Source organism: Scheffersomyces stipitis, chromosome 8 (genome assembly GCF_000209165.1).
Source record: "Scheffersomyces stipitis CBS 6054 chromosome 8, complete sequence".
Classification (NCBI taxonomy): Eukaryota; Fungi; Ascomycota; class Pichiomycetes; order Serinales; family Debaryomycetaceae; genus Scheffersomyces; species Scheffersomyces stipitis.
Window position 1 is genome coordinate 72203 of NC_009048.1, and position 22938 is coordinate 95140.

General features: G+C 40.5%; 7 protein-coding genes across 7 annotated transcripts; 3 read left to right on the forward strand and 4 right to left on the reverse strand. All coding sequences in view use genetic code 12, as the record gives it.

The window, feature by feature from the left end:
* Nucleotides 1-2359: 2359 nt before the first annotated feature.
* On the forward strand, nt 2360-7117 carry PICST_14301 (predicted protein; the record flags this gene model as incomplete). The annotated part of the gene is made up of 6 exons (XM_001386376.1): nt 2360-2974; nt 3014-3148; nt 3188-3793; nt 3836-5090; nt 5136-5781; nt 5821-7117. Coding segments are annotated over 6 exons (4554 nt in total), but the record flags the coding sequence as incomplete, so codon positions are not given.
* A 108-nt stretch (nt 7118-7225) lies between these two features.
* On the reverse strand, nt 7226-8458 carry PICST_37112 (predicted protein; the record flags this gene model as incomplete). The annotated part of the gene is made up of 1 exon (XM_001386578.1): nt 7226-8458. One exon carries the CDS (start codon nt 8456-8458, stop codon nt 7226-7228), a length of 1233 nt encoding a protein of 410 aa, XP_001386615.2.
* Nucleotides 8459-8636: 178 nt separating this feature from the next.
* PICST_33639 (predicted protein) lies at nt 8637-11321 on the reverse strand (the record flags this gene model as incomplete). Its single annotated transcript, XM_001386579.1, has 1 exon — nt 8637-11321. The coding sequence occupies one exon, from the start codon at nt 11319-11321 to the stop codon at nt 8637-8639; it is 2685 nt and encodes an 894-aa protein (XP_001386616.2).
* A 728-nt stretch (nt 11322-12049) lies between these two features.
* On the forward strand, nt 12050-14776 carry HPR5 (protein required for proper timing of committment to meiotic recombination and the transition from Meiosis I to Meiosis II; the record flags this gene model as incomplete). Its single annotated transcript, XM_001386377.1, has 1 exon — nt 12050-14776. The coding sequence occupies one exon, from the start codon at nt 12050-12052 to the stop codon at nt 14774-14776; it is 2727 nt and encodes a 908-aa protein (XP_001386414.2).
* An 821-nt stretch (nt 14777-15597) lies between these two features.
* PICST_64726 (predicted protein) lies at nt 15598-16206 on the reverse strand (the record flags this gene model as incomplete). Its single annotated transcript, XM_001386580.1, has 1 exon — nt 15598-16206. One exon carries the CDS (start codon nt 16204-16206, stop codon nt 15598-15600), a length of 609 nt encoding a protein of 202 aa, XP_001386617.1.
* A 1025-nt stretch (nt 16207-17231) lies between these two features.
* Nucleotides 17232-18926, reverse strand: PICST_68421 (predicted protein). Its single transcript, XM_001386581.1, has one exon. The coding sequence runs from the start codon at nt 18725-18727 to the stop codon at nt 17264-17266; it is 1464 nt and encodes a 487-aa protein (XP_001386618.2). The 5' UTR covers nt 18728-18926; the 3' UTR covers nt 17232-17263.
* A 368-nt stretch (nt 18927-19294) lies between these two features.
* On the forward strand, nt 19295-22810 carry PICST_64503 (predicted protein; the record flags this gene model as incomplete). The annotated part of the gene is made up of 2 exons (XM_001386378.1): nt 19295-19312; nt 19688-22810. The coding sequence occupies 2 exons, from the start codon at nt 19295-19297 to the stop codon at nt 22808-22810; spliced, it is 3141 nt and encodes a 1046-aa protein (XP_001386415.2).
* Between the last annotated feature and the right edge of the window lie 128 nt (nt 22811-22938).

The following is a 22938-nucleotide window of genomic DNA, read 5'->3' on the forward strand; positions in this document are numbered from 1 at the left end:
ATGGCTGCCAACTTCTAGATATTAAATCTTCCTTCTTCTACTGGAACCAACCAAGTTCTTCTTTGCACTTTTTTGGAACAGAAACCGGATCTGTTTCAGTCATTCCAGCCTGTCGGGAGTCAACATGGCTGCATCACTCCATCGAAAACAGGGCAAACAGAGGCCGATATCTTCATTTTTCGCACCGCGTAGAACGAATCAGGCCCAGAATGCTGCAAAACCAGACCTGAATAACGCGTCACAATTGACTCTGAGATCCGGATCTAGCTCAAGTTCACTTAGCAGATCTGGATCGTTTATTTCAAAGGCGTTTTCCACTTCAGGCAGCGAATTTGACGACATTTCCAGCTCAGATACCTCGTTCGACACTTCGATGGAAGTTACCAATTTCAGAACGCCAGCCCTATCCACGACTTTCAAAAGACAATCCCAGTCGTTTCTGCAAACCACTTCATCCGCTTCAATACGTGATCTTAACTCTCAAAATTCGCAAGCTTCTTTACAGGTTAAACGATCTCAACTGGATCTTCTTGACTTTGCCTCTGCAGATATGCTCAGTCAGCCGAGGAAGATCGCCAAAGTTGAAACAGTCATAGTAGACGCAGATGACGATTCAACCAACGATACCACGTTGAGTCCTGAACAGCAATCGGTGCTTCGGTGTGTGCTAGAGGAGAAGCGAAATGTCTTCTATACGGGTTCTGCTGGTACGGGGAAGTCTGTAGTTCTCCGAGAGCTCGTCACGCGACTCAAGCGGGTCTACCAGGACAAAGTAGGTATCACAGCATCGACAGGAATGGCTGCATGTAACATCCAGGGCCAGACTTTGCACAAGTTCTTGGGTATTGGTTTGGGCCACGGCAACGCCGGAGAGCTTGCTGCTAGAATCAAGAAGAACTACCAGACTTTGCGGAAATGGCAGGCACTTAAAGTGTTGGTTATCGATGAAATCTCAATGATTGACGGTGAATTGTTCGACAAATTGAACAATGTAGCCCAGATCTTACGGAACAACACGAAGAAATTTGGAGGAATTCAAGTGATTTGCACAGGAGATTTCTTCCAGTTGCCTCCGATCTCCAAACAAGGCACTGCCAAGTATTGTTTCCAGGCAAGCTCGTGGAAAGTGGTGATGGAAAAGACCATTTTATTGACTAAGGTATTCAGACAGCAGGGAGATAACGAGCTCATTCGAATGTTGAATGCTTTACGTTATGGTTCCTTGGATGATGACTTATCGCGTAAGTTCTTAGAGTTACAACGCCCAGTGCGTTATGATGATGGCATAGAACCTACTGAACTTTTCCCAACAAGGGCAGAAGTCAAGAGTGCCAATACAGCTAGATTGAACCAGTTGAAATCTCCAGCACTTGTTTTTAAATCCAAGGATAATGTAGTATCAGCTGATTTAAAAAAGCAATTAGATAATCTCATTTGTGATGAAGTTCTCGTCCTCAAGGTTGGTGCACAAGTAATGTATCTCAAGAACTATAGTGATACACTTGTGAACGGGTCAATCGGAACCATTAAAGTATTCTTGACAGACAGAATCTGGAAGAAAATACTTGAATTCTATGGATATCCAGATGCCACTGATCTCCAGATGATGGACGAGTTAAGTCTACTTTCAGATAGAATCGGCTGTACTGACGATTGGACAGAACAGGAAACGAGAAGATTTGACCGGATCCCAGCAGCAAGAAAAACGATCTTTAAGAAGCTATGCATGATCGCTGCTGAAGATGTCAAAGGAGAGAAGCTTCCCGTGGTTAACTTCAAGGTTGAAGGAGCAGACGAATTGTTTTTGGTATCAAGAGAAGAATTTACAATCGAGCATGGTAAGAAGTTTACACGTCCTGGTGGAGAACAGGTACCAGAGAAGTTGGTGCGAGAGCAGTTGCCGCTTTTGTTATCATGGGCATTATCTATTCATAAAGCTCAAGGTCAAACAATAGACAGATTAAGAATCGATCTTGGCAAGAGTTTTGAGAAGGGTCAAGTTTATGTTGCGCTTTCAAGAGCTAGGAACAAGGACCATTTAGAAATCAAAAATTTCAGCCCCCATAAGGTTAAAGTTGCTGATGTAGTCAAGCAATTTTACCATAGCATCGATTCACGAACATTCTAGCATTTTGGTCCTTAGTGACTCATCCAGCATTAATTTTGCATCGAAGTAGCTATTTACTTTTTTTCAGCACTATATATGACATACTTTAGTTCCGCGCATCTTTTCAGTACGATATTGACATTTCGCGGACTGTTGAATTTTTCAACTCTTTTGCTATCTTGTGTATCTTTCTATTCATTCTAGATTTCTCTACGTATAATGAGTTATAGCAGTTCTGGGTATGAGGGAACTTCTGGTGATATAGGATACAATGGGTTTCCTGTTCACTTGAACTACTTCAGTTCTCTTCCAGACCCTTCCATTATTGTAGATCCGACATTGGGGATTACCTTCAAGTCGTTGTTGAAGAAGGACCCCATTACTAAGCAGAAATCGTTGAACGACTTGATATCATTAAGTAAGACAGAAAAGTCGAGTTCCTTCCAGGATGATCTCACCATAATAACGTGGATCCAATTGTATCCAAAATTGGCAATCGAGAACTCGAGAGCAATTAGACTCGCATCTCATCAGGTTCAAGCCATCTTTCTCCAATTAGTAGGAGGTAAAAACTTCAGTAAGTACCTCAAAAGCTCGCTTCCAGTATGGTTGCTGGGTATCTTTGATAGCGAGAAAGCCGTAGCTACTGCTACGTACAAGTCTTTGTTAGATAGTTTCCAGAATGATAGGGATAAAGTTGATGAAAAGATCTGGATCATCTTCTACGAACAAATAATAAACTACATCAAGACCACAATCCTGATAGAAACTCCGAAGAGTTTGTCAGATTCCAGATTCACAAAGGAAGAAGACTCGGTTGTTAAGTATCAGAGAGTTCTCCAAAACAGTTTACAGATGTTGATCCGAGTCATCAAGCTTATCAATTCTGGAGGTATTCCAATCCAGTCTGTTGATTTCGATATCATAGCCGAGATTATCCTGCTGGAAAAGCTTTGGAACTACCTTGGAGAAGCACTCGATGAGTCTACAATGAACTATCTGTTGTTCGGAACCTTACTCGAGTTGCTTAAGACAATATTTGTTGGCAATTCTGATGGAGAGTTGTCCGTATTTGCTAAGAATTTGACAGATATAAAAAGTATCTATAAGACTGTCTCCAAGAAGTTCATCAAACTTGTCAAGTTGAAGAATAATAAGAGTACCCCTACTGGAAACATTGTGTATTCTTCATTCATCTTGCAGTTTTGGGATACTTTGAGAGCGCTAACTCTTTTTAGTGGCTTGAAGAACATCAAAAGTGTGAAAGTGAAAAAGAACTTTTGGGAGCTCGGGGGGAGCAAAAGTTTTGCTCGTCTTGTAGAATACCTCAAACTTGGAAGTTGTCAACTGAATCCAGCCTACTATACTATTATAAGTCATTTCATTTCGTCCCTAGCAAGTTCTGAGATAAACATTAACGAAGACTTCCAGTTCGTAGAATTTCATGATTTTGGGAGTGCCACTCTTTTGATTGGAAAAATCTTGAATAAGCAGTATAAATCATTGAGCTCGTTTGACTATAAGGAGAAGGCAATCCAGTGTATTCTTAGTGTCTATGATATTTTTTCTGAGAGGCTAGATGATCAGCTATTGCCTTTATTGAAACAGATATTATATATGACAATCGATTCGGTTTCTGTGGATGTTCTCAGAAGAGACGCGATATCAAAGAAGAAAAGTATTGAAGTTGCCATTAGTCAGTCCGTTGGTCAGAAGGTTGCAAACGAGAACATGCTGAACTTTTTTGGTGATTTCGATAACGCACTTTCACACCTAGTACAGAATAATGAAAGTAAATTGAGTGTTGATGGCTTTGAGTTTAGTTCTAATGTCTCTAAAATTGTCCAGTCCTATTTTGACATTTTATTGCTCGGAAACCATTTCGACATCGCTTCAGCAGTTGTCGGGAATACTGTTGATATATTGGTCGAGGATACCACTATTGAAAAACCAGTCATTGCATTTAATATAATATCAACTTATCTTGGCAGCTTTAGGGACGTCACTGAAAAAACTCAATTGGTACCTCTTTTAGAGATTCTTCCAAGTTTTTTTGAGCAGGACTTTGTGAAAGAGCCTCTTGAATTGCTCAAGTCTTTCGTAACCTCCAACCTCCAACAGAGTTTAATAGAAGAAGCCGTAAATGGAAGCTACCTTAAATTGACAATGGTAGCTCCTGAGCAGAATGTGCTCTTGTTAAGAACTCTTTCGCAGTTCATCGATTTCGAAACCAAAAAGGATACCTACCCAGAGATCTATGAATACTTGGTGGAGTTGTCTCGGAAGAAGACGTTGACCCCAGAAGAATCTAGTTTGATCTACAGTCAATTGAATGTATCTGAAGTCTTCGAAAACTTAGTTAATGTCTCTTCTGAAGATAAGGGAAGAAGTCATGATTTTGTAAAAGCCATTGCGAATCTAGCTTCTATCAATACTCTCACTAAGCATTTCGAAAGTGAAAGTTTAAAAACTATTGCAAGACATGCATGGGAAAACATTCATGACCCTGATATGGCCAAGTTCTTTGATTGGATCAAAATTGATAGATCTTTCTTTGAACTTTCCTTATATAACTATGTTGAAAGCTGTGGATTTCAAACAGATTTTTCTAATATTGCCAAATATCTAGACAATGATTTCGTATCATTTGATTTATTGGAGACTAGAGTTAATAACGCTATGTCCCAAATTCCTAATCACTTGATTTCGATTTCGAATCCTTTGGAGAACAATGTATATTTGAGGGATTCAAAAATGGATTTAGTATTGGATAGAGGAATTATTACATTCGGGAAATTCATTAATACTATCTTGAAGTCTACAAAAGGAGAAGATGAACGTCTTTATGTGTTGGGTTCGTTGATCAGTGAATATATCAACGATCTTCTTGTTCTTGAAAGGGTAACAGAGAGAGTGCATTCCGACGAGTACCTTCAAATTCGTGAAAGTTTAATGTCTTGCTTGTTGAATATCTTTAAGGAAAGTAATACTGATATTACCAGGCTTGTTTCAGACAATCAAATTGAAGGAAGTTCGTTGGATGCTAAGGTATTGAATCACCTTAACCTGGGTATGAATGGCTCCGGTCTGAATTGGGCATATTCCGCTAGAGTCTTCAAGCGCATTCTTGACATGAAGTTTGAGAGTATGTCACTTAATACTTTTGAAGAGCTCACAATCGACTATAGAGTATTACTCAAGACCCCTATTAAATTTGCAGCTTTCCAACTCAGCACTACGAAGTTTTTCTCTAGTGCCAAGTTTGATAGGATCCGAAACTTTGTAGTTGCCGAGATATTGGGAGTTAGAAAAGAGTCTGAAATCTTGACGGAGGGTTTAAAGTGGATATCATTGAGTGTAAACTTTTTCAATGTTGAAGAACGTTCAGATGTTGTTCCACCTCACAGATTAGCAATGATTTGCAATCAGATTTTCAACTGGTTGGAATCGGGAGTTGCTTATGATGAGGAGTTTGTTTCCATGAGAGTTCTTTTGACAAAATTCTTCAGCGGATTAATTGTCAAACAGTCTGATTTACCGGACAAGGCATGGGAAGTTATTTCTCGATTGCTCAGTGATAATTTGTCTACTTGTGAAAATGAACCATCCAGAATCGACTTAAAATATTTTTCGTTGAAGTTATTAGATGTTGTTAGAAAGAACGGAAAGGAAAGGTATCCTGAGGAATGGAAAGAAGTTGCAAACTCCACCAGAGAAGAAATTTTGGATCTCTTTACCAATGCTGATATCATATCCGCAGATATACAATACAACAACCAAGTAATCGTTCAATGCAATGAATTATTCGTTAGAGTTGTTCTTGATTACGATATTCCTGTTAAGATGTTGAAAGCGCATGAGAATGAGTTGTACAACATCTTGTCAGGAGAATTTTCTATTCCTTTAAAGCGTGTTGCTGTTTTCTTCCTACGTAAGATCATTCTTGCAGATCAGCAGGATTTTGTTTTGGAGTACCAATTGAAAAAGTCGAAATTGGAGCAGACTGAAGTCGAAGATGAGTTGGAAGTTAATTTACCGTCTGCACTCATTAATATCATTCAAAAGTCATTGGAATATGATGTAGACGATGATGGGCTAGTAGCCACTTTTAATTGGGGCTGGTACTTGGTCTTCGCTTACTTGGAAGACATCACTTATTCCCTTCGTACTGAGTACATCAAACTATTGAAAGACAATGGATCATTAGATCATCTTTTAATTCATATATTTGAGAGAGCAGATGTCACCGATAACAAGTTCTTGAAGAAATTGTCTCCTGATGAAATTGAAAAGTCTACCAAAGTGCATAACAGTTTCATCTCGGACTACGATATCAGATCTGGAATTCCTGGTGAGAGCTTTGCGTTTGAGATGCAATTTCTCTTGCTTCATCATTATTTCTTATCGTTGAAGTACATTAGCTCTCCTGTCCAGACCTGGTACAAGGAGATTCGTGACAAGCAATTGAAACAGAGAGTTGAGAAGTTTACCACAAAATTTGTGTCTCCATTGCTCGTAGCACAGATCTTGAATGATGTGGGAGAGGCAAAAGATAAACTAGAAAGTAGAGACGAGAACTTGACTGTCAAGGTAAACAAGATCACAAACGAGATAAGATCAGTGTATGTAATAGATGAACAAACTATGGAAATGGTGGTCAAGATACCGCACAACTATCCACTTGAAAGTGTTACAGTGGAAGGTCCATTACGTCTTGGAGTCAAGGAAATTCAATGGAAGGCGTGGCTTTTGGCGTCTCAAAGAGTCATTTCTCTTACCAATGGCTCTATCGTTGATGCTATTGAGTTGTTCAATAAGAATGTTAATCTCCACTTTTCAGGATTCGAAGAGTGTGCCATTTGTTACTCCATCTTACATCAAGACCTTTCACTTCCATCTAAAAGCTGTTCCACTTGTAATAACAAGTTCCATGCTGCTTGTTTGTACAAATGGTTCAAGAGTTCAGGTAGCAGCACATGTCCACTCTGTCGTTCTACGTTTACTTTCAGAGCTGGTCGTTCGTGATTTGATTATTGTATATACTATAGCATTTCCTAATATAGCATTTCCCAATAAATTATAGAATTACTTCTTGCAGAGATCTTAATAATATTGAAATTATTTCCTGCCAATATGGCCGTGTGTTGGGGGAATAGCTCTAGCAGGCTTGTTGGCCCATGGTGCACCAGTCATGGATATGTTTGATCTTGTAGTGTTCACTCCCTGGTACCCATTTAGGAATCCAGGAGAGTCGTCTTCTTCGAGTAATTCATCGCCGCTGGTAATGGGTAACTCTCGGTTGGTTTCACTATCTCTCCAAGTGTAAAGAACGTTTCCAAAATAGAAATGCTGTACCACAGGGAACTTTCCAAAGACTTCTACTTCATACATACGAAACAAGCCCTGAAGAACTTTGGACCACAAGACAACAGACGCATGTATATCGTATATAATCGGTGAATGCTCGTTAAAGGGACCCAGTTTGATTTTGTAGATGAATGCTATAGCATTGACGTACAAATTGGTGGACTTGTAGGTGCTTATGACTTGACTAGTCAAAACTTGCAGAACTGGAGGGGCCAGTTTATCGCCATTGAACTGCGCAGCTCCAAGAATGTAGATGAGATGGAAATGGTCGTCAAGTCCCCAGACTCCATGAGAACCCGCTGGCTCTAAATTGTAGTCTATAATGAGTCTACGTACAAGGTCATAGTACTTAGCAAATATCGTCAAGATATCTACTCCACTTAACAAGTCCACTGGGAGTATTTTCAATTCAAATAACCCACCTAAAAAGGCAAGAAACGAAAGTTCATGGCCAGTTCCATAATCAAGTCTGATTTTTGATCCAAACGAATTAAGCAAATAGCTTCCAAGCTCAGAATAGAGTCCTTCTTTATCTGTTTTCTGAGGCAACTCCAAGTATTCGTCAAACAAGTTGTTGATACGAGCAATTACTTTGTCATGCCAGTCGCGACAAGCCATATTTCCAAACCGTCTTGGACCAGCCAAAGGGGGTGTGTCATCTATGAGCTTGTTGAGCTGGGATAGTATTTCTAAAATACCGTTGAAACTACGAACCTGGTGATTCTTTTGAAGTTTATTTTTGGGTTCAGACTCTACAATTGCCGAAGGAGAAGGTAGACTTCTTTTAGAAACAGGTTTCTTTCTGGTTGTTATTTCAGGATCAAGAATTTCCCCTGGAAGCTGGACATTTGTCACTTTCAGTATAACCAAAGTCAAAGTTTTGAATAGCTTTCGGTAGCCTACTGACTTCTTAAAATAGACTAAATCTGACTGAGCATTGATCTTCTTGGATGGAGTGGTCCATTCGAGTCCTACTTTAGACATCGTGGATATTGACCAATAAGACTTCTTAAGTTAAATGTGATTCAACTATTCATTAATATCTATATGTTGGTCTGAAAAACTGACAAATGTATGCGAGAAGGTATATGCACTCCTGAGCCAAAAATATATATGTTGCAACCATTATTCCTGCTTATGAATTTTATGTATTTAAATGGAGCTAGTTAGAGCTGTCGTTATCGCTATCTTCGTTGCCACTTGAAAACTGGTTTGCTTCTAGTAATAATTGTAAATAATCTTTCTCCTTTTCTTTGGCAATAGTGTCAGATTTCTTATCATCTGTAGGTGTAAATGTAGCTACTCCTATTAATTCCTGAGTCTGCGTTCGGAGATTTGTTAAAACATCCTCGTTATTTAAGTAGTTGTCGAGAAACAGTTTCGCTTTATCTGACTTCCCAGCAAATATATCATCGAGAATATCCTTTGACTTCCTGCTTGTCAGTCGCGAATCTGCTTGATCGGGCGATATTTCCATAAGTGAACTCGTTTCCAAATAATCGTCATCACTCTCGATTACAACTACTTCGTTTAATCTTCCTCTATTACGACGCTTGAGAGGCGATACTTCATGTTGCAGCAGTGAAGGAATCGATGTATCAGAATTTAGGGAATGAATCTTGAATGGTGAAGTCTCATCATCAAGGTTGACACGTTTGGTAGGACTTTCGTTGTGGTTGCCCGAGGAAGATTTTCGTTTGACTGGACTCCCTGATTCATGAGTGGAAGGTCTGGAAGAAGACGGAATTTTAAGTTTAGAAGCTATAGGTTTGAGTACCGGTATATTGGTAAGAGTCTGTCTCTCCTGTTTCACGTCCTCTTTACTGGCACTTAATTTCAAGTCAGGAACCTCAGTAGATTCCAAGAATGGATTATCATTTACAGGTTTTTTGTGGAAGAAAATGTCAAGCGACTTCTGACCAGTTTCTAGCTCCTTTTTAGATGACTTTCTCCTCTTAACTGGCAGTCTCTTGACGGACATAGTTTTTCCAGCTGCAACTGCCGTATTTGGTTCAGTCACAAACATTTCCACATCTGCATTATCTGAGGGCCCTTTTGATTTTTGTGTGAACAAGCCAAAGGAGTCTAACGTGGACTTCTGTGGTGAATACTTTGCTTTCTTCTTTGGCGAGGCCTTCTTCTTTGCTTCCAAACGCTCAAAATCAGAAATCAATTGCTTATTGATAGCTTCAACCAATATTCTAGGAATCCAAATGTAGCTACTCGATTTTGATTTGCTAGGGGATGGTACATCTTCAATGTCTGCAAAATCATCCGTTGATTCGGCAGGCAATTCCAATCTTCTCACTTCAATCATGTCAGGAAAGACTTTCCCCAATCGATGAAAGTCAAATCTCAACATTAGGAGATCTATTCCGTCATCAGTCTTAGGCTTGGAAATATTCACAAGTTCAGATACGTAAGTATCGTCAACTTTTGAGTAGGAAATCAATTTGAGTATAATGTATTTAGCATTCCAATTATAATTTCGAGGAATATCAAGAATTGGACTGAATAGTGAAATTGACGTTGTTCTCTCAAACAGCTGAGAAATTGAAGTCGTACCTTCGTTTTTGATTATCAACAAATGCAGAGTTCCAAAAACAGTTTCATTTTCAACGGTGCTGTTGAGTCTCTTGACGACTTCCATCTGCTGCTGAGGTTGTAATTCGTAAGCAGTGTGCGGAATAGCCACATCATTTTCAATCGCCTTTAGTTCGCCGAAACTAAGCGATTGAGGTAAGAACTTATATAGTTCTGGATTGACAAAGGGGAATAGGAACACTAGTGTATAGTACTCATCGATAACCAACTCCTTGTCCATATTAAGCCTACGACCAAAGATGTCTTTGGATCTGCCCGCTATAGTATAGTTCAAATCGTAGTAGAATTGCTCTAGTTTCTGCCTACGAGTTTCCTTGTCTAGAATCAGCTTCCATTGTTCTACAATGCTAGAAGATTTCGGTTTGACAAAGCAGGTGATTAATTGCTCCGAAAAGTCGGGAAGCTTGGCAAACCGATCTGTTTCTGGGTTCTTATCTGTGGGAGGAGCATAGCTAGCTCCACATAGGGCTAGACTACAAGCGTTCTTAATTCCCATTCCAGTTCCACCTGTTGAATAGTCATTTCCTCGAAGTGAAGCTAGCAAGATCAACCGAGGAAGGGTTAACCCTGTCGTGTTTTGTACACGCGACATTGATATGGGAGTTACCCAGTACTTTGATGTTGGCGAAGGAGCATTGCCCTTTCCCGGAGAGCCAGCCAAATCTTCCTGGAAACGACTGTAGTTCTTGAGGATGCTGGTAGCACCAAATACAAACACATCCAGATCGTTGGAGAGGACGTGATCTACGATTCCAAACTTCTGGAGAAACGCACATTGAGCTTCTCCTTCTCCGGGCGATTGGAGGTAATCAATCTTGAGATCGTGGAGAATACGTTTAATGGCTTCTACTTGTGGCCATCCTTCTGCATAGTATTGTGAAGGCTGTTGCAAGAAAAAAGACAACTCTTCGTCGTAATCTGGCTGTCGAGTCAAATCCAGAGTGCCATTCCGGCGTTTGTCTGGTTTGAATTTTCCATCAAAAACTACAACGAATGAGATATTCAAAGCCACTAAGTAGAGGATTTTGGCCATGAAGTTGCGGATAGTCCGATCTCCGTAACCGGTGCCGATTCGTTCCACTGTCGCTTCGTTCAATGTCGACAGAACAATGAATAACGAAGCATCAATTGCAAGTCGTGGAGGTCGTCCATGTTGCGAAACGAAATTTGCAGCAAACTTATCAATGGTGATCCGATCAGAAAACGCTGGCTTGAGCACTTCCCAGAGTTGCAGGATCCCCATTGGGTGGCATCTGTGAAGTGCGGTGATATGCTGAAGTTAACCAGGTAGTTGTGACTGAACTGTAGGACTCTGCCAGAGAAATCCTAAAAGGAATAGAAAAAAAAGATAAATTGAAATGGATAAATATGTGGAAAATGGCGCTTTTGTCTGGGGAGATCCAGCATATGGGAGAAAATGCGACTATCTGTTTACTTCTCCTTCCACAGTTGTAAATGATGAAATGGTTGCAAATTGGACTATGCTCTGGCAACCTACAAGAATTAAGAAATATTGGAAGTGGAAATAATGTAGAATTCTTGTAAGAAATGAAAATGTTTGAAACTTGTGAAGACGAATTACGGAGATTTCAACTTCGAAGCAAACTTATTTTTCAGAAAATACGTCAAATTATTAGAAAAGCAAAATAATGTAGCAAAATGATTATTAATAGCGGCAGCTGGAATTCAAAAATGCATTTCCAATATGCCTAACTTGTGTCGACTTCAGTCAATGTCTTCTCATTTGACATTGTAAGGGTTTTGGAGGTGTCCGACGAGTTCACCTTAAGTATATAGTAAAGTCTCATTTAAAACTTAGCGTATGCACTTTCAGTATTTATCTTCGAGAGCTCAATATGCACTATTGAGATTTTCCAGTACAGATCAAGTCAAAAAAACAACTCGAGAACTCCCCCACTACGAAACATAACAGCTGTAGACATCGACTGGCTCTCTAGCTATGTATAGAGCATGAGTATCGATCTTTCTGAAAAAGTTCTAGACCGTATAGTTGCGGAATTGAACGAAAACCAACGTCTTGCTGTGACAGCTCCAGCTAATGGCAGGTTGCAAATTATAGCTGGACCGGGCACTGGCAAGACGAAGGTACTTACTTCGAGAGTCGCGTTTCTCTTGCTTAAAGAGGAGATACCGCCGCATCAAATAGTGGTTACTACGTTTACCAAGAAGGCTGCCAATGAGTTGACTGAGAGGTTGGAGCTGTTGCTAGGGGATACTACTATAGACGTGTCCAAGATCTTGGTTGGAACGTTCCACAGCATCTGCTACCGCGTTCTTATGATGTACGGAAAGAAACTCGGAATCGAAAGATACAATATTGCCGATGACAGAGATGCTGACCATATCTTGAAGGAAATGTTGGCTGGACTTCTGGATTTGGAGTTGGATACGCTCGATTCACTACCAGACGAAGAAACGGTCATATTCAGGCCCAACTCTGGTTCCGAGAGCAAAAAGTCTTCTGGATACGACACAAAGAAGATTAAACGCCAGATCTCCAAGCTTAAGTCGTCAGGAGTGAAACATGACACCTACGAAAGACTGGCCAGCCATAACAAGGCTCTTTCTCTCTTTTACAGAAAGTACCAGCACAAGCTCCAGGAGAATAATTTGCTAGACTTTGATGATTGCTTATTGTATTGCTATCTACTTGTGACAAGTTTTCCCGTATTGAACTTCGTTCAGCATGTCCTTGTAGATGAGTTTCAGGATACGAACGAAATTCAATTGCAGTTGATGTACGAATTTGCACGCGGACACCCTACGGATCCCAGCAAACGGGACAACGTAACTATCGTAGGAGATCCAGATCAAAGTATATATGCATTCAGAGACGCTCAAGCCATCAACTTTGAAAAGATGGAAAAGCACTATTTGAAACGATACCAAGAGCCTTGTCGTATAATCAGCTTGACAGAAAACTATAGATCTACCTCAGACATCTTGGACATCTCCGAGAAGATCATGAGACAGCAACAGAAGCGAGTGGTGAAATCATTAAAGTCACAAACGAAAAGATCATTTAAGCCCGTTTACTATAACTTGACCTCTGCCGAAGAAGAGGCAAAATGGGTCTGCTATCAGATCGAGCATATCATGGCTCTTCCAAATACACCATTTATGTACAGCGATATAGCTGTTCTTATAAGAGCAGCGTATCAGACAAGAGCTATAGAAAACGAACTAGTTCGTAGACGTATACCCTACTTCATGATTCGTGGCCGAGCCTTCTGGGAGAGAAAAGAGGTGGTTGCTATACTAGACTACTTAAGGGTAGTGGCTCATGACAATGACAGAATTGCATATCTTAGAACTCTTAATTTTCCGAAAAGGGGGTTTGGAGATAAGACTATCCAAGCTGTTGAGAGAGCTCTTGAATTAGAAACTTTAGCAGGACGCGACCTGGTATACCTGGCATTGACTGCGATGGTACAGGGAGAGAACAACGAACTAAAGCTATCTACAAAGATGAAACAAACACTTTCTTCTTATCTACAATTCATTCATAAAGCAAGAGAAATGTTGCTGAATCTTGATGCTGAGATCACTAATGGAACACTAGATTCTGAAAAAAGATCATCGAAGCTTGCAGAACTTTTCGAGCTCATCTATGTCCATTCAGGACTAAAGCAAGAGTTCTCTAAAGATGAGAATCAGGAACTCAACATTAAAGAAGTCGAAAAGCAATTTTGCGAGTTCGTTCCTAGAGACGAAGAATTACCTTTATATCATGGAGGTTCAGAAAGTGAGCAAACACAAGACGATAGAAACTACCTAGCTAGGTTCATACACTCTGTTGGATTGTACGAAACAGATGACGACAAGAAAGAAAACGAAAAGAAAGAGAGCTTCCATGGTAGAGTAGCACTATCTACTATTCATGGGTCTAAGGGTCTTGAATGGCCAATTGTGTTTGTTCCTGGATTATCGGAGGGTCTCTTGCCTGCTCGATTTGCCATAGCCAATGGTGGTCCAGAAGCAATAGACGAAGAAAGAAGATGTTTCTATGTTGCGCTTACCAGAGCTAAGACGTTGTTGTACATGTCGTCATATACTTCTTTTGGATCAGGAATGTGGAATATAGTAGATACTGTCTCGAGATTCATAGACAAGATGAAGGGAACTACCTACGTTTCCGATTTCCAGGATGCTTTCAAGAGCTGGGATACATTAACACAATTGTATTCGCACATTCGCAAGACACCTCCATCAAAGGATATGTTTCCGTTTGACAACTTCTTTCGACTTTACAAGGAAAGGCTAACTCCATTTATCAAAGGAGAAACATTTGCCATAAACGAACAAAGTTTCAAGTCAGCGCCCAATAGTCTAGTGTATGGTGGGATGGGCTTTTCTAGCGCGGCACAGGAGTTGGGTAAAAAGAGAAGAGCCGTTGGACTCAGCAGTTCTTCGAAACGGAGACCGCCAATTATACGACAAGCCAATGGAACCAATGCTATTTCTGGCTTGAATAATTTGACTTCAAATGTAGATTCGACTTTAACAAATTCAGGTTTCAGCTTGAACTCTAATAAGGCACCAAAGTATGTTTCTCAAGTAGCACCCAGACCAGCAATTGCTAGTGGTGCTAAGAATAACAAAGCTCCTGCTTATATACCTAGTCGACAGCGACCGGGTAGTTTGCATTCCAAATCTTCAAACAGAGCGCCACGATAAGTAGCATATAGACAATGGTTAAGTTTTTTACTATTTTTATTGATATGCGTGGGGTACAGAAATTTGCAATCTATTGCTGCGAAACTATTTTTTTTAAATTTTCCCTAATGGGAAGTCATATAAGCAGCACACTAATTCAAACGAGAAACTACACGGATTCCATAGGATAAGGAATGGAAGATTTCCAACATAGAGCATAGCTGTAATGATGGAAACGGCATAACAAAGTTGCAAAGTACTATAAATAAGAACTCTCTTTCGAACAATGCTGTACTTTAGAAATCCACATTACATAAGTTCTGCTTCCTCCACGACATCAAGATACCAGAATGATCACAGGTAGAACTACTAACTGCAGCATAAGTGAAAGCGACAGCAGCAGAGAATTCCATCTTCTATCTAGATCACTCGAAAACCAGACTTGGATCCAGAGAGGCGAAGAGAGTCTGGCTAATCGTGGAACAATTACACTAATTACTGAATCTACACAAATTATTGTTGACGAAGTAGAGCCCTTAGAAAGGAGGAGGAGGTGGTGGAGGGTCATGGGAAGGGATGTGAGGCCCGGCCAAGAGAATGGCACTGGGAACAGATCCAGACCATATTTAAACAGATTCACAGAACAATTCTACTTTAGCTGGCTTCCATACTGGGTTGTCATCGACGAGCCACTTTTCGACCCTATTCGTGAGAGGAGAGAGAACTCGGATGGAGCAATTGATTCCGACTCTGACAGCATTGCAAGCACTACAAACAGTCTATTTGATTAAGTTTATTCATAAATAGTTTCTTTTATAGCAATATACTATCATTCTACTAGTCTACTTGCTGATGGTGAAACTCCATGGGAACGTCAAATGGACGTTCTTGTCGTCGTCGATGAATTTGGTGATGGCGGAATAGCTTCCTCTGGCCAAGAAGCCCGATGGAGCTTCAACCTCGGTGAACTTTCTTTCATAGTAAGGTTTATCCTTCGTGTTAGGAGCGTAGGAACCCAAGGGCTCTTCGAGTTTGTCCACTCTAATGCCCGATTTTTTGACAGAATGCAAGTACTTCAAACCGGTGACGATCTCGTGCTGGACACGGAACTTGATCACCAACTGGTAGACGGCTCTCTCCTTGATCTGGAACTTGATTTCCTTGCCCGGAATGGTGTTCCCTTGTGCGTCTTCCAAGTTGAATGTGATGGGCTGTATTGGCTGGTCTGGGAATTCCAAACCTATCTGAACAACGACGACAGTTCTATTATCGCCAGCCTTGACAGGATAGGCGTTGGAATCAGCAGTCAAACCCAAGGAGGCTTTCCACTTGGCCAAGGACTCGTCTTCGGCATCCAACTTGGTGTATTCAGCGATGGTTTTCTTTTCGCCTACGGTGTAGCCTTCGACGGTTTCAGGGATCAAGTCGTCGTCAACAGAAGGGTGGGACATGGTGCAATGGTTGAGTGTGGGAGAGGACGATAAAAAAGCGAGTAGCAATTAGGGGAAATTAATTGGTAAACTAATGAGTATGATATGAGAATTGAGAATCTCTATTTTGGCTCGACGTGTGAAAAATCGGCCAGCCGCGTACAGTGAAGTAAAGACTCTGACAGAAGAATAAGATGATCTTGTGAGGGGAGAAATGTGATAATAGTAAACACCAGAGGAAGAAATGACACGTCTAAAAAGGTATCGTTTGCCGATTCTAGACTACAGACGTTGTGAGCAGGATAGGCTACGGCAGGAGAATATGCTGTGGTGAAACTAGTTAGTATGAGAGATAGATCTGGCACTATTTCATGCGAAAAAATAGAAGAATAATTTGGAGAATGTTTCTTGGAAGATGAGCACATTCAGAGTAAATATCTTACATTATGAGAAGGTGAAAAGTGCTTGGTGGCAATCAAAGAGCTACGCATTGTTCTAGCTCGTCGTCTCGGTGCTCTTGCGGTCTCATACCGAGGATGTCGTCTGGATGTCGTTCAGCTCTCTTCTCTAACATATTGTCTATGGCTTTGTGCCAAAGGTTTGAGGCAACTTTGTACAGCAGATCCATAGCAGGGTGAAAAATGCACACCAATTTCATCTGGATCTGGCCAGGGCATGGACGCGTCTGATAGAGGAACTGTGATTGGCGGAGCTATGATGTTAGTGTTGGGCTAGAGAGGCATAGAGATAGCTTCGTGATGTCACATTATCGTAATCACCAGCAGCTACACAGTAAACCGCTTGGATTAGATCTGATTGTGAATTTGTGGGATCTAACTCTTTATAATCCTATTCCATGTAGTTGTAGTCGTCGCTGAAGCCACATCTACGGTATCCTCATCCTCTCCATACGTTTCCTTGTATAATAGTCTCCAATCTTTCTCTATTATCTACTCTAAACTCTCTCCATCAGTCTATCAAAGATTGCCTCTACTCTCAAAACTTGTCACTACATTCACGTAATAAATATGTACTATTACTAGTGTTGTGTGTAATATATCATATAGATCTATGCCTTCTAACGACTGCCATCGTTGCTACTGCTTCCTATGTTACCATTATTGTTGTTGCCATTATACCCATCCCCGTAGTATTGGTTGTTCTTGTAGTATGGCTTTTTGTACTTCTTGGATTTATTCTTCAAAATGTTATCATCTGGTATGATGATGTACGGGTTGTTCAAGAGTCGCCTCTCAGTATCTTTATCATACGGAGGAGCAGTCAACGGCATGGCTCCGTACCCATAGTAGCCCTGTGGAGACATCATAGGAGCCCCATAGAAGTTGGGTGGATACCCTATGGGAACAGAACCACGAGAAGGCGGTATAGGACCGACCCGTCCCGGATGGCTGGGTGGAGGATAAAAGCCGTTGGCTGCGTTGAAAGGCTGTGCACTGTAGTTTATAGGCATCTGAATTGACATTCCCATGGGATTGTAGGGCATGAAGCCTGGATTCACATCGCTGGATGTGTTTCCATAGCCTCCGCTACCACTATTGTTGTAATTGCCATAGACGTCCTGCTGATATTCGTCGATATCATTATTGCTATATTTGTTGAAGTTGACATTGACATTGTTATTATTATTATAATTGTTGATCGTGTGGTACTCTGTTTCGGCTCGTTCATCTTCTTCAATATCGGCTTCGTCTTCGTCTTCATCGTCCTGACCTCCCTGGAAAATCTGCTCTCTTATCTTGTTGTACAATGCTTCCTTTGATGCTCGTTCTGACTCCATCTTGGAAGAGTCCGAAATAGACACTTCAGAAGGTGTACTGACATTGGAGTCCACGGGAACAGGAGTTGTTTGCAAAGAAGAAGCTTCATCAATTGGTGTTGGGGTTTCGTTTTTGACAGAATCATTCTTCTTGATAAGTACCTTGGGCTTGATAGGTCCACTGGCTTCAGTATTCGAACTTTCCCCTTCTACTCCAGCTGTAGTACTGCTGCCCTCCTGATCCTGACCGTGGTGGAGCTGTCTCTGCGAAATTTCAGACACTTTCCTGAAACTCCGGTTGTCTGAGTCTTTGGCTAGAAGCTCGCCGAATTCTACATAGTTGACTCCATCACGACGAGTCACAACTATCTCGTTGGAAGTGTTATTCCAATGGCCCAATCTATAGTAATGGCAGAGTTGGTGGCTTAAGAGTCTATAATACGAATTGCGAAGAAAATGTGCTTTAATGGTATACTCTGGGTCTGTTGCAGTAGTCTTACGAATTTGTGGATTTGGTGCTGATTCTGCTCCAGTCTCTGGCACGGAGCTCGCCTTTAGTTCAGCCTCTGGCTCTGGTTCCAGTTCATTTGAAACTGAATTGTTGAGAGCATTGATAAAGGCAATCAAATCCTTCTCGAGTCTGAGCAAGTATAACCGGTCCTGTTGTTTGGCTACTGCTGTCACTATTGACGGAGGTGGAACATCCTTGTTGGTGGAATCACCTCGGCTGGGACGAGCCGGTATTCGCTGGAAATTGGATGTCATCGCAGGATAATCACAAAAAGTTGCTACAGGTCGAATTTATGCAGATATTGGTAGTATAGATGTGATATCTGGTATAATTTGACAATTTTTCACCGTCTCCTATGGAAATGAGATTTCGGAGAAAGTCTGGATATTGTTACGCCTGGAAACGACTGAAAAATTCAACAAAAAAGTGGCCAATAGAAGGAGGGTTTGACGAAATCAGTCCAAACCTCTTTGCCAAGTAGTGCTTTCTCGTTCAATGAATTAGCCTTCAATTCCGAGCTGTCTTGCCTGTCTTTGGGTTAGTTGAAAAAATAACACCAACTTTATCTTGTCAAAAGAGAAAGACGGATATCTACGTTTAGTTGGCTGTACTGCATGTAACCACCTGAACAAAACCCGACTCTCCACGAAACTGATTTGAAATGATTAGATATAGCAGCGAAAAGTAACTCTAGCAGCATAGAGAAAGTTTCTATTTGTTTTATATTTTCATTTTGTTTCAGATATTGCTCTTTGTTAGTAGAGCAATTGTCAAGAGACGTCTCTAGCCTTTCGTGCCGAAATCAGCATATTTGAAAGGTAATGTCTTCTGCGGACGAGGTATGTATTTAGTAGTGGCAAAATGCGGTTGAAAGCATCAGAATCATATCAATTCATATTAATGCCAATCAGATCAACTGGCAGAAACCAAATTGGTAAATAAAATTTAAAAGTATCGAAGGAATTCGTGTGTTCCCAAAGTCCGTGAATGCAATATTATAAAAATACTTCGGAATAGATCTAGATGAATACTTCAGATATGTCAGTTTCAAACATTGTCAATGTGAATTCACAACTATCATCCAAGACGGTGGTTGGCAGATGTGTTCTGCTTCATATTATCTTGCAATTTGTATATGAATGATTTGTCATATAGTGATATGATTTCTCTTGATTCAACGTCGCTACAGAATTCTTACTAACAATTCCTTCCAGATCAGAGCCAAGCGTTTGGCCAAATTGTCAGCGCAGCCTTCGGCAGTCAATAATGGCGATCTGCCCAAAGCATCTACTCATGCAGATTCAGCATCAATACAAACTTCAAACCCAGCACCAGCAGCTGCTCCAAAGCCAGTTGCAATCCCAAAACAGCCTGTAGTGGTTCCACCTAAAGCTCCTAAAGAAATTGTAACGCTTACTGAAGAAGAACAGCTTGCTGAATGGATGAAGCTTGAAATCGAAAATATCTTTCAAGTTACCATCAACCCACAACATAACAACAAAAGCTTGGTCTATTTAGCCACTTTGGTTTCGGACCTCGCTCTGTCGCAGAAATTGTTGGGTCCATCCGATCTTGAAGCCATTTTTATGGAAGTCTTGACGGACTTGGGAGTTCCTTCTCCAAACAAAAGCCCTATTGAATATCTCTACAATGTTTATCATAAAGCATATGGTACCAAGAGAATATTGCCCGTTAAATCACCTTTATACAACTCCAAAATTGCCATTATCAATGAAATCATTAGGTTGTCAGTTTCGTATGGACTGATCAGTTTTCAGATACCAGACATGTTCCTTAACAACGACCTTGCATCTTCCATTCAACTATTTATCAGGAGAGGTCATGACTTAACTCCTTTCTTGATAGACATCATTCACTCCAGCATCGAACAGGACTGCCTCTTAGATATCTTGAACATCATCTTGCCTACTTTGAGCGTCCAGTTGTATTCAAGTAATTTACACGACAGAACTTATGCGAACACTCTCTTGTTGTTTGAGTCTTTGGTCAATATCAAACCAGTAGCAGCAGTATTCTCGCAGGTTGAAGGTTTCCAGCCTCCTTCTCGCGAAAATGCTTTAGATTTCGAGCACAAGACGATATTGGGTTCTATATTGAGATTGTCACCACTTGATGAAAAGGTTAGTATGTCATTGTTTGCTTCTGACCCAAGTCCTATTCAGTTGAATGGGCTTATGGAATCGATGCAAAATGAGTACAAGGTGTTGATTGAGCGTCTTTTTTACATTGTAGATAAGTTGATCCGTGGGTCGGCTGAAACTCGTGAAGCGTTGTTAATTTGGTTTTCTGAGTTGATTAATTTAAGTCATTTGAGAAGAGGAAGTCATGCCGATTACGCCAAACTTCCTTCGGATGCCATCATGTACAACATCTCTATTATTCTCATCAAGTTGAGTTTGCCATTTCTAGATTATCCTACCTTTTCCAAGATAGAGAAGATCGATGTCGATTACTTTTCTAAGAGCAAATTGCTTAACATTACTGAAGAATCCAGAGTTAACTCGAGCATTGCTGAGGCCGACGAGTACTATAAGGAAAAGAGCGAATTAATCTCTCCCAACTTCATATCAACGTGTTTTAATTTGACGTTGACGTATTTGCATTATGGAATGGGTGGTATCTATATTCACTACGATAGATTGAAGAACACAGTTAAACAACTCAACGAGAGAATAGCCATGATTAACTCACCTGTCTCACCTCCAGGAGTCAATCCAATGCAGCTCCAGTTCATGAGACAGCAGCTACCAGCATTACAAAAGAGTGTTCATAAGCTGAAAGCTACTATGCATGCGATTACAGCTCTTTTCAGCTTCAGACCTTTGCAACTAGAAGTGTTCGACTTCGTTGTTGGGGCCTGTACTTTTATTACAAAATTAATTGATCCTTCACACACTTATCCAAAGTCAAGATTGCTGATTCCAATCTTCAAGATTGACAAGGTTTCTCAATTGGACGATCACGATTTCTTGAAGACTAAAACACCAGAGCCTTGGAAGTATTATCCTGAGTATATCTTGGAAGGCATTATTAACTATTGTAAGTTTTCTGTGAACTTCCGTGGGTGTCCATTAGTGTTGAACGATGTCAAATTACGTTTGTTTGTGGAGTTTGCAATCGTTCTTTTGAGGTGTCCGGAGTTGATAGGTAATCCTCACATGAAGGCTAATCTTGTAGAATTATTATATATTGGTGTAATTGATGGTGACCGTGGCTTCATCACACCAATCCTTTCTGAAAACAAGTTGGTCATGGACAACATCTTATATTCGTTGTTGGATTTTTATGTCATGGTAGAAAAAACTGGAGCTCACACTCAGTTCTACGACAAGTTTAACAGTCGTTATTATATTTCTGTCATCATTGAGCAGTTGTGGAAGAATCCTATCTATCGTGGACAGTTGACCGACTACTCTAAACACAATGTGGATTTCTTCATCAGATTCATTGCCAGAATGTTGAACGATACGACGTTTCTTTTAGACGAGACATTCAATGAGTTGGAAAAAATCCATGATTGCCAAGTTGAATTGAAGAATAGACAACAGGGTCAAACCAATGAAGAATTAGGTACCGATGAAGAACTTTCTAACAAGTTGACAAGTGCAGAAAGAACAGCCAAGTCTTATATGGGCTTGACCACTAAGACAATGCAATTGTTCAAATTGTTTACCAAAGAAGTTCCTCAAGGGTTTGTGTTGCCTGAGATTGTAGACAGATTGGCAGGCATGTTGGACTACAACTTGTCTGCTATGGTTGGACCAAAATGTTCGAATTTGAAGGTTGAAGCACCAGAGTCTTATGGGTTTGAACCCAAGAAGACTTTGGCTGATTTGTGTGAGATCTATTCAAATTTGGCCAATCAAAATAAGTTCGTAGTGGCTGTCTCTCGAGATGGTAGATCTTTCAATTTGGCTTATTTTGAAAAGGCAGAACAGATCTTGACTACAAAGACATATGTCGACCCAAAGATTATCAAGACGCTTATCAACTTTGCGAAAAGGGCAGAAATACAAAGACAGGAAGATGAGGATGAAGAAATGGAGTTGGGAGAAGTTCCCGACGAGTTCTTGGATCCTTTGATGTACACAGTGATGGAAGATCCTGTAGTTTTACCCACTTCCAAAATTAGTATCGATAGGTCTACGATCAAGGCACATTTGTTGAGTGATCCTACTGATCCTTTCAACAGAATGCCTTTGAAGATGGAAGACGTAGTGGATGATGTGGAGTTGAAGGAGAAGATTCTTGCCTTCAAGAGAGACAAAAAAGCAGAACGGATAGCAGCTAAGTCTGACGATATGGATGTTACTTAAGCATAATCTGCTGATGATTAATTGGTACTGGTACTACAAGATTAGTTAGTTCAATACGAAGTTCGAATACATGTTAAAGACAATAGGGTCATGTACTTGAATTGATACTCTGTTCATATTCATAGCGT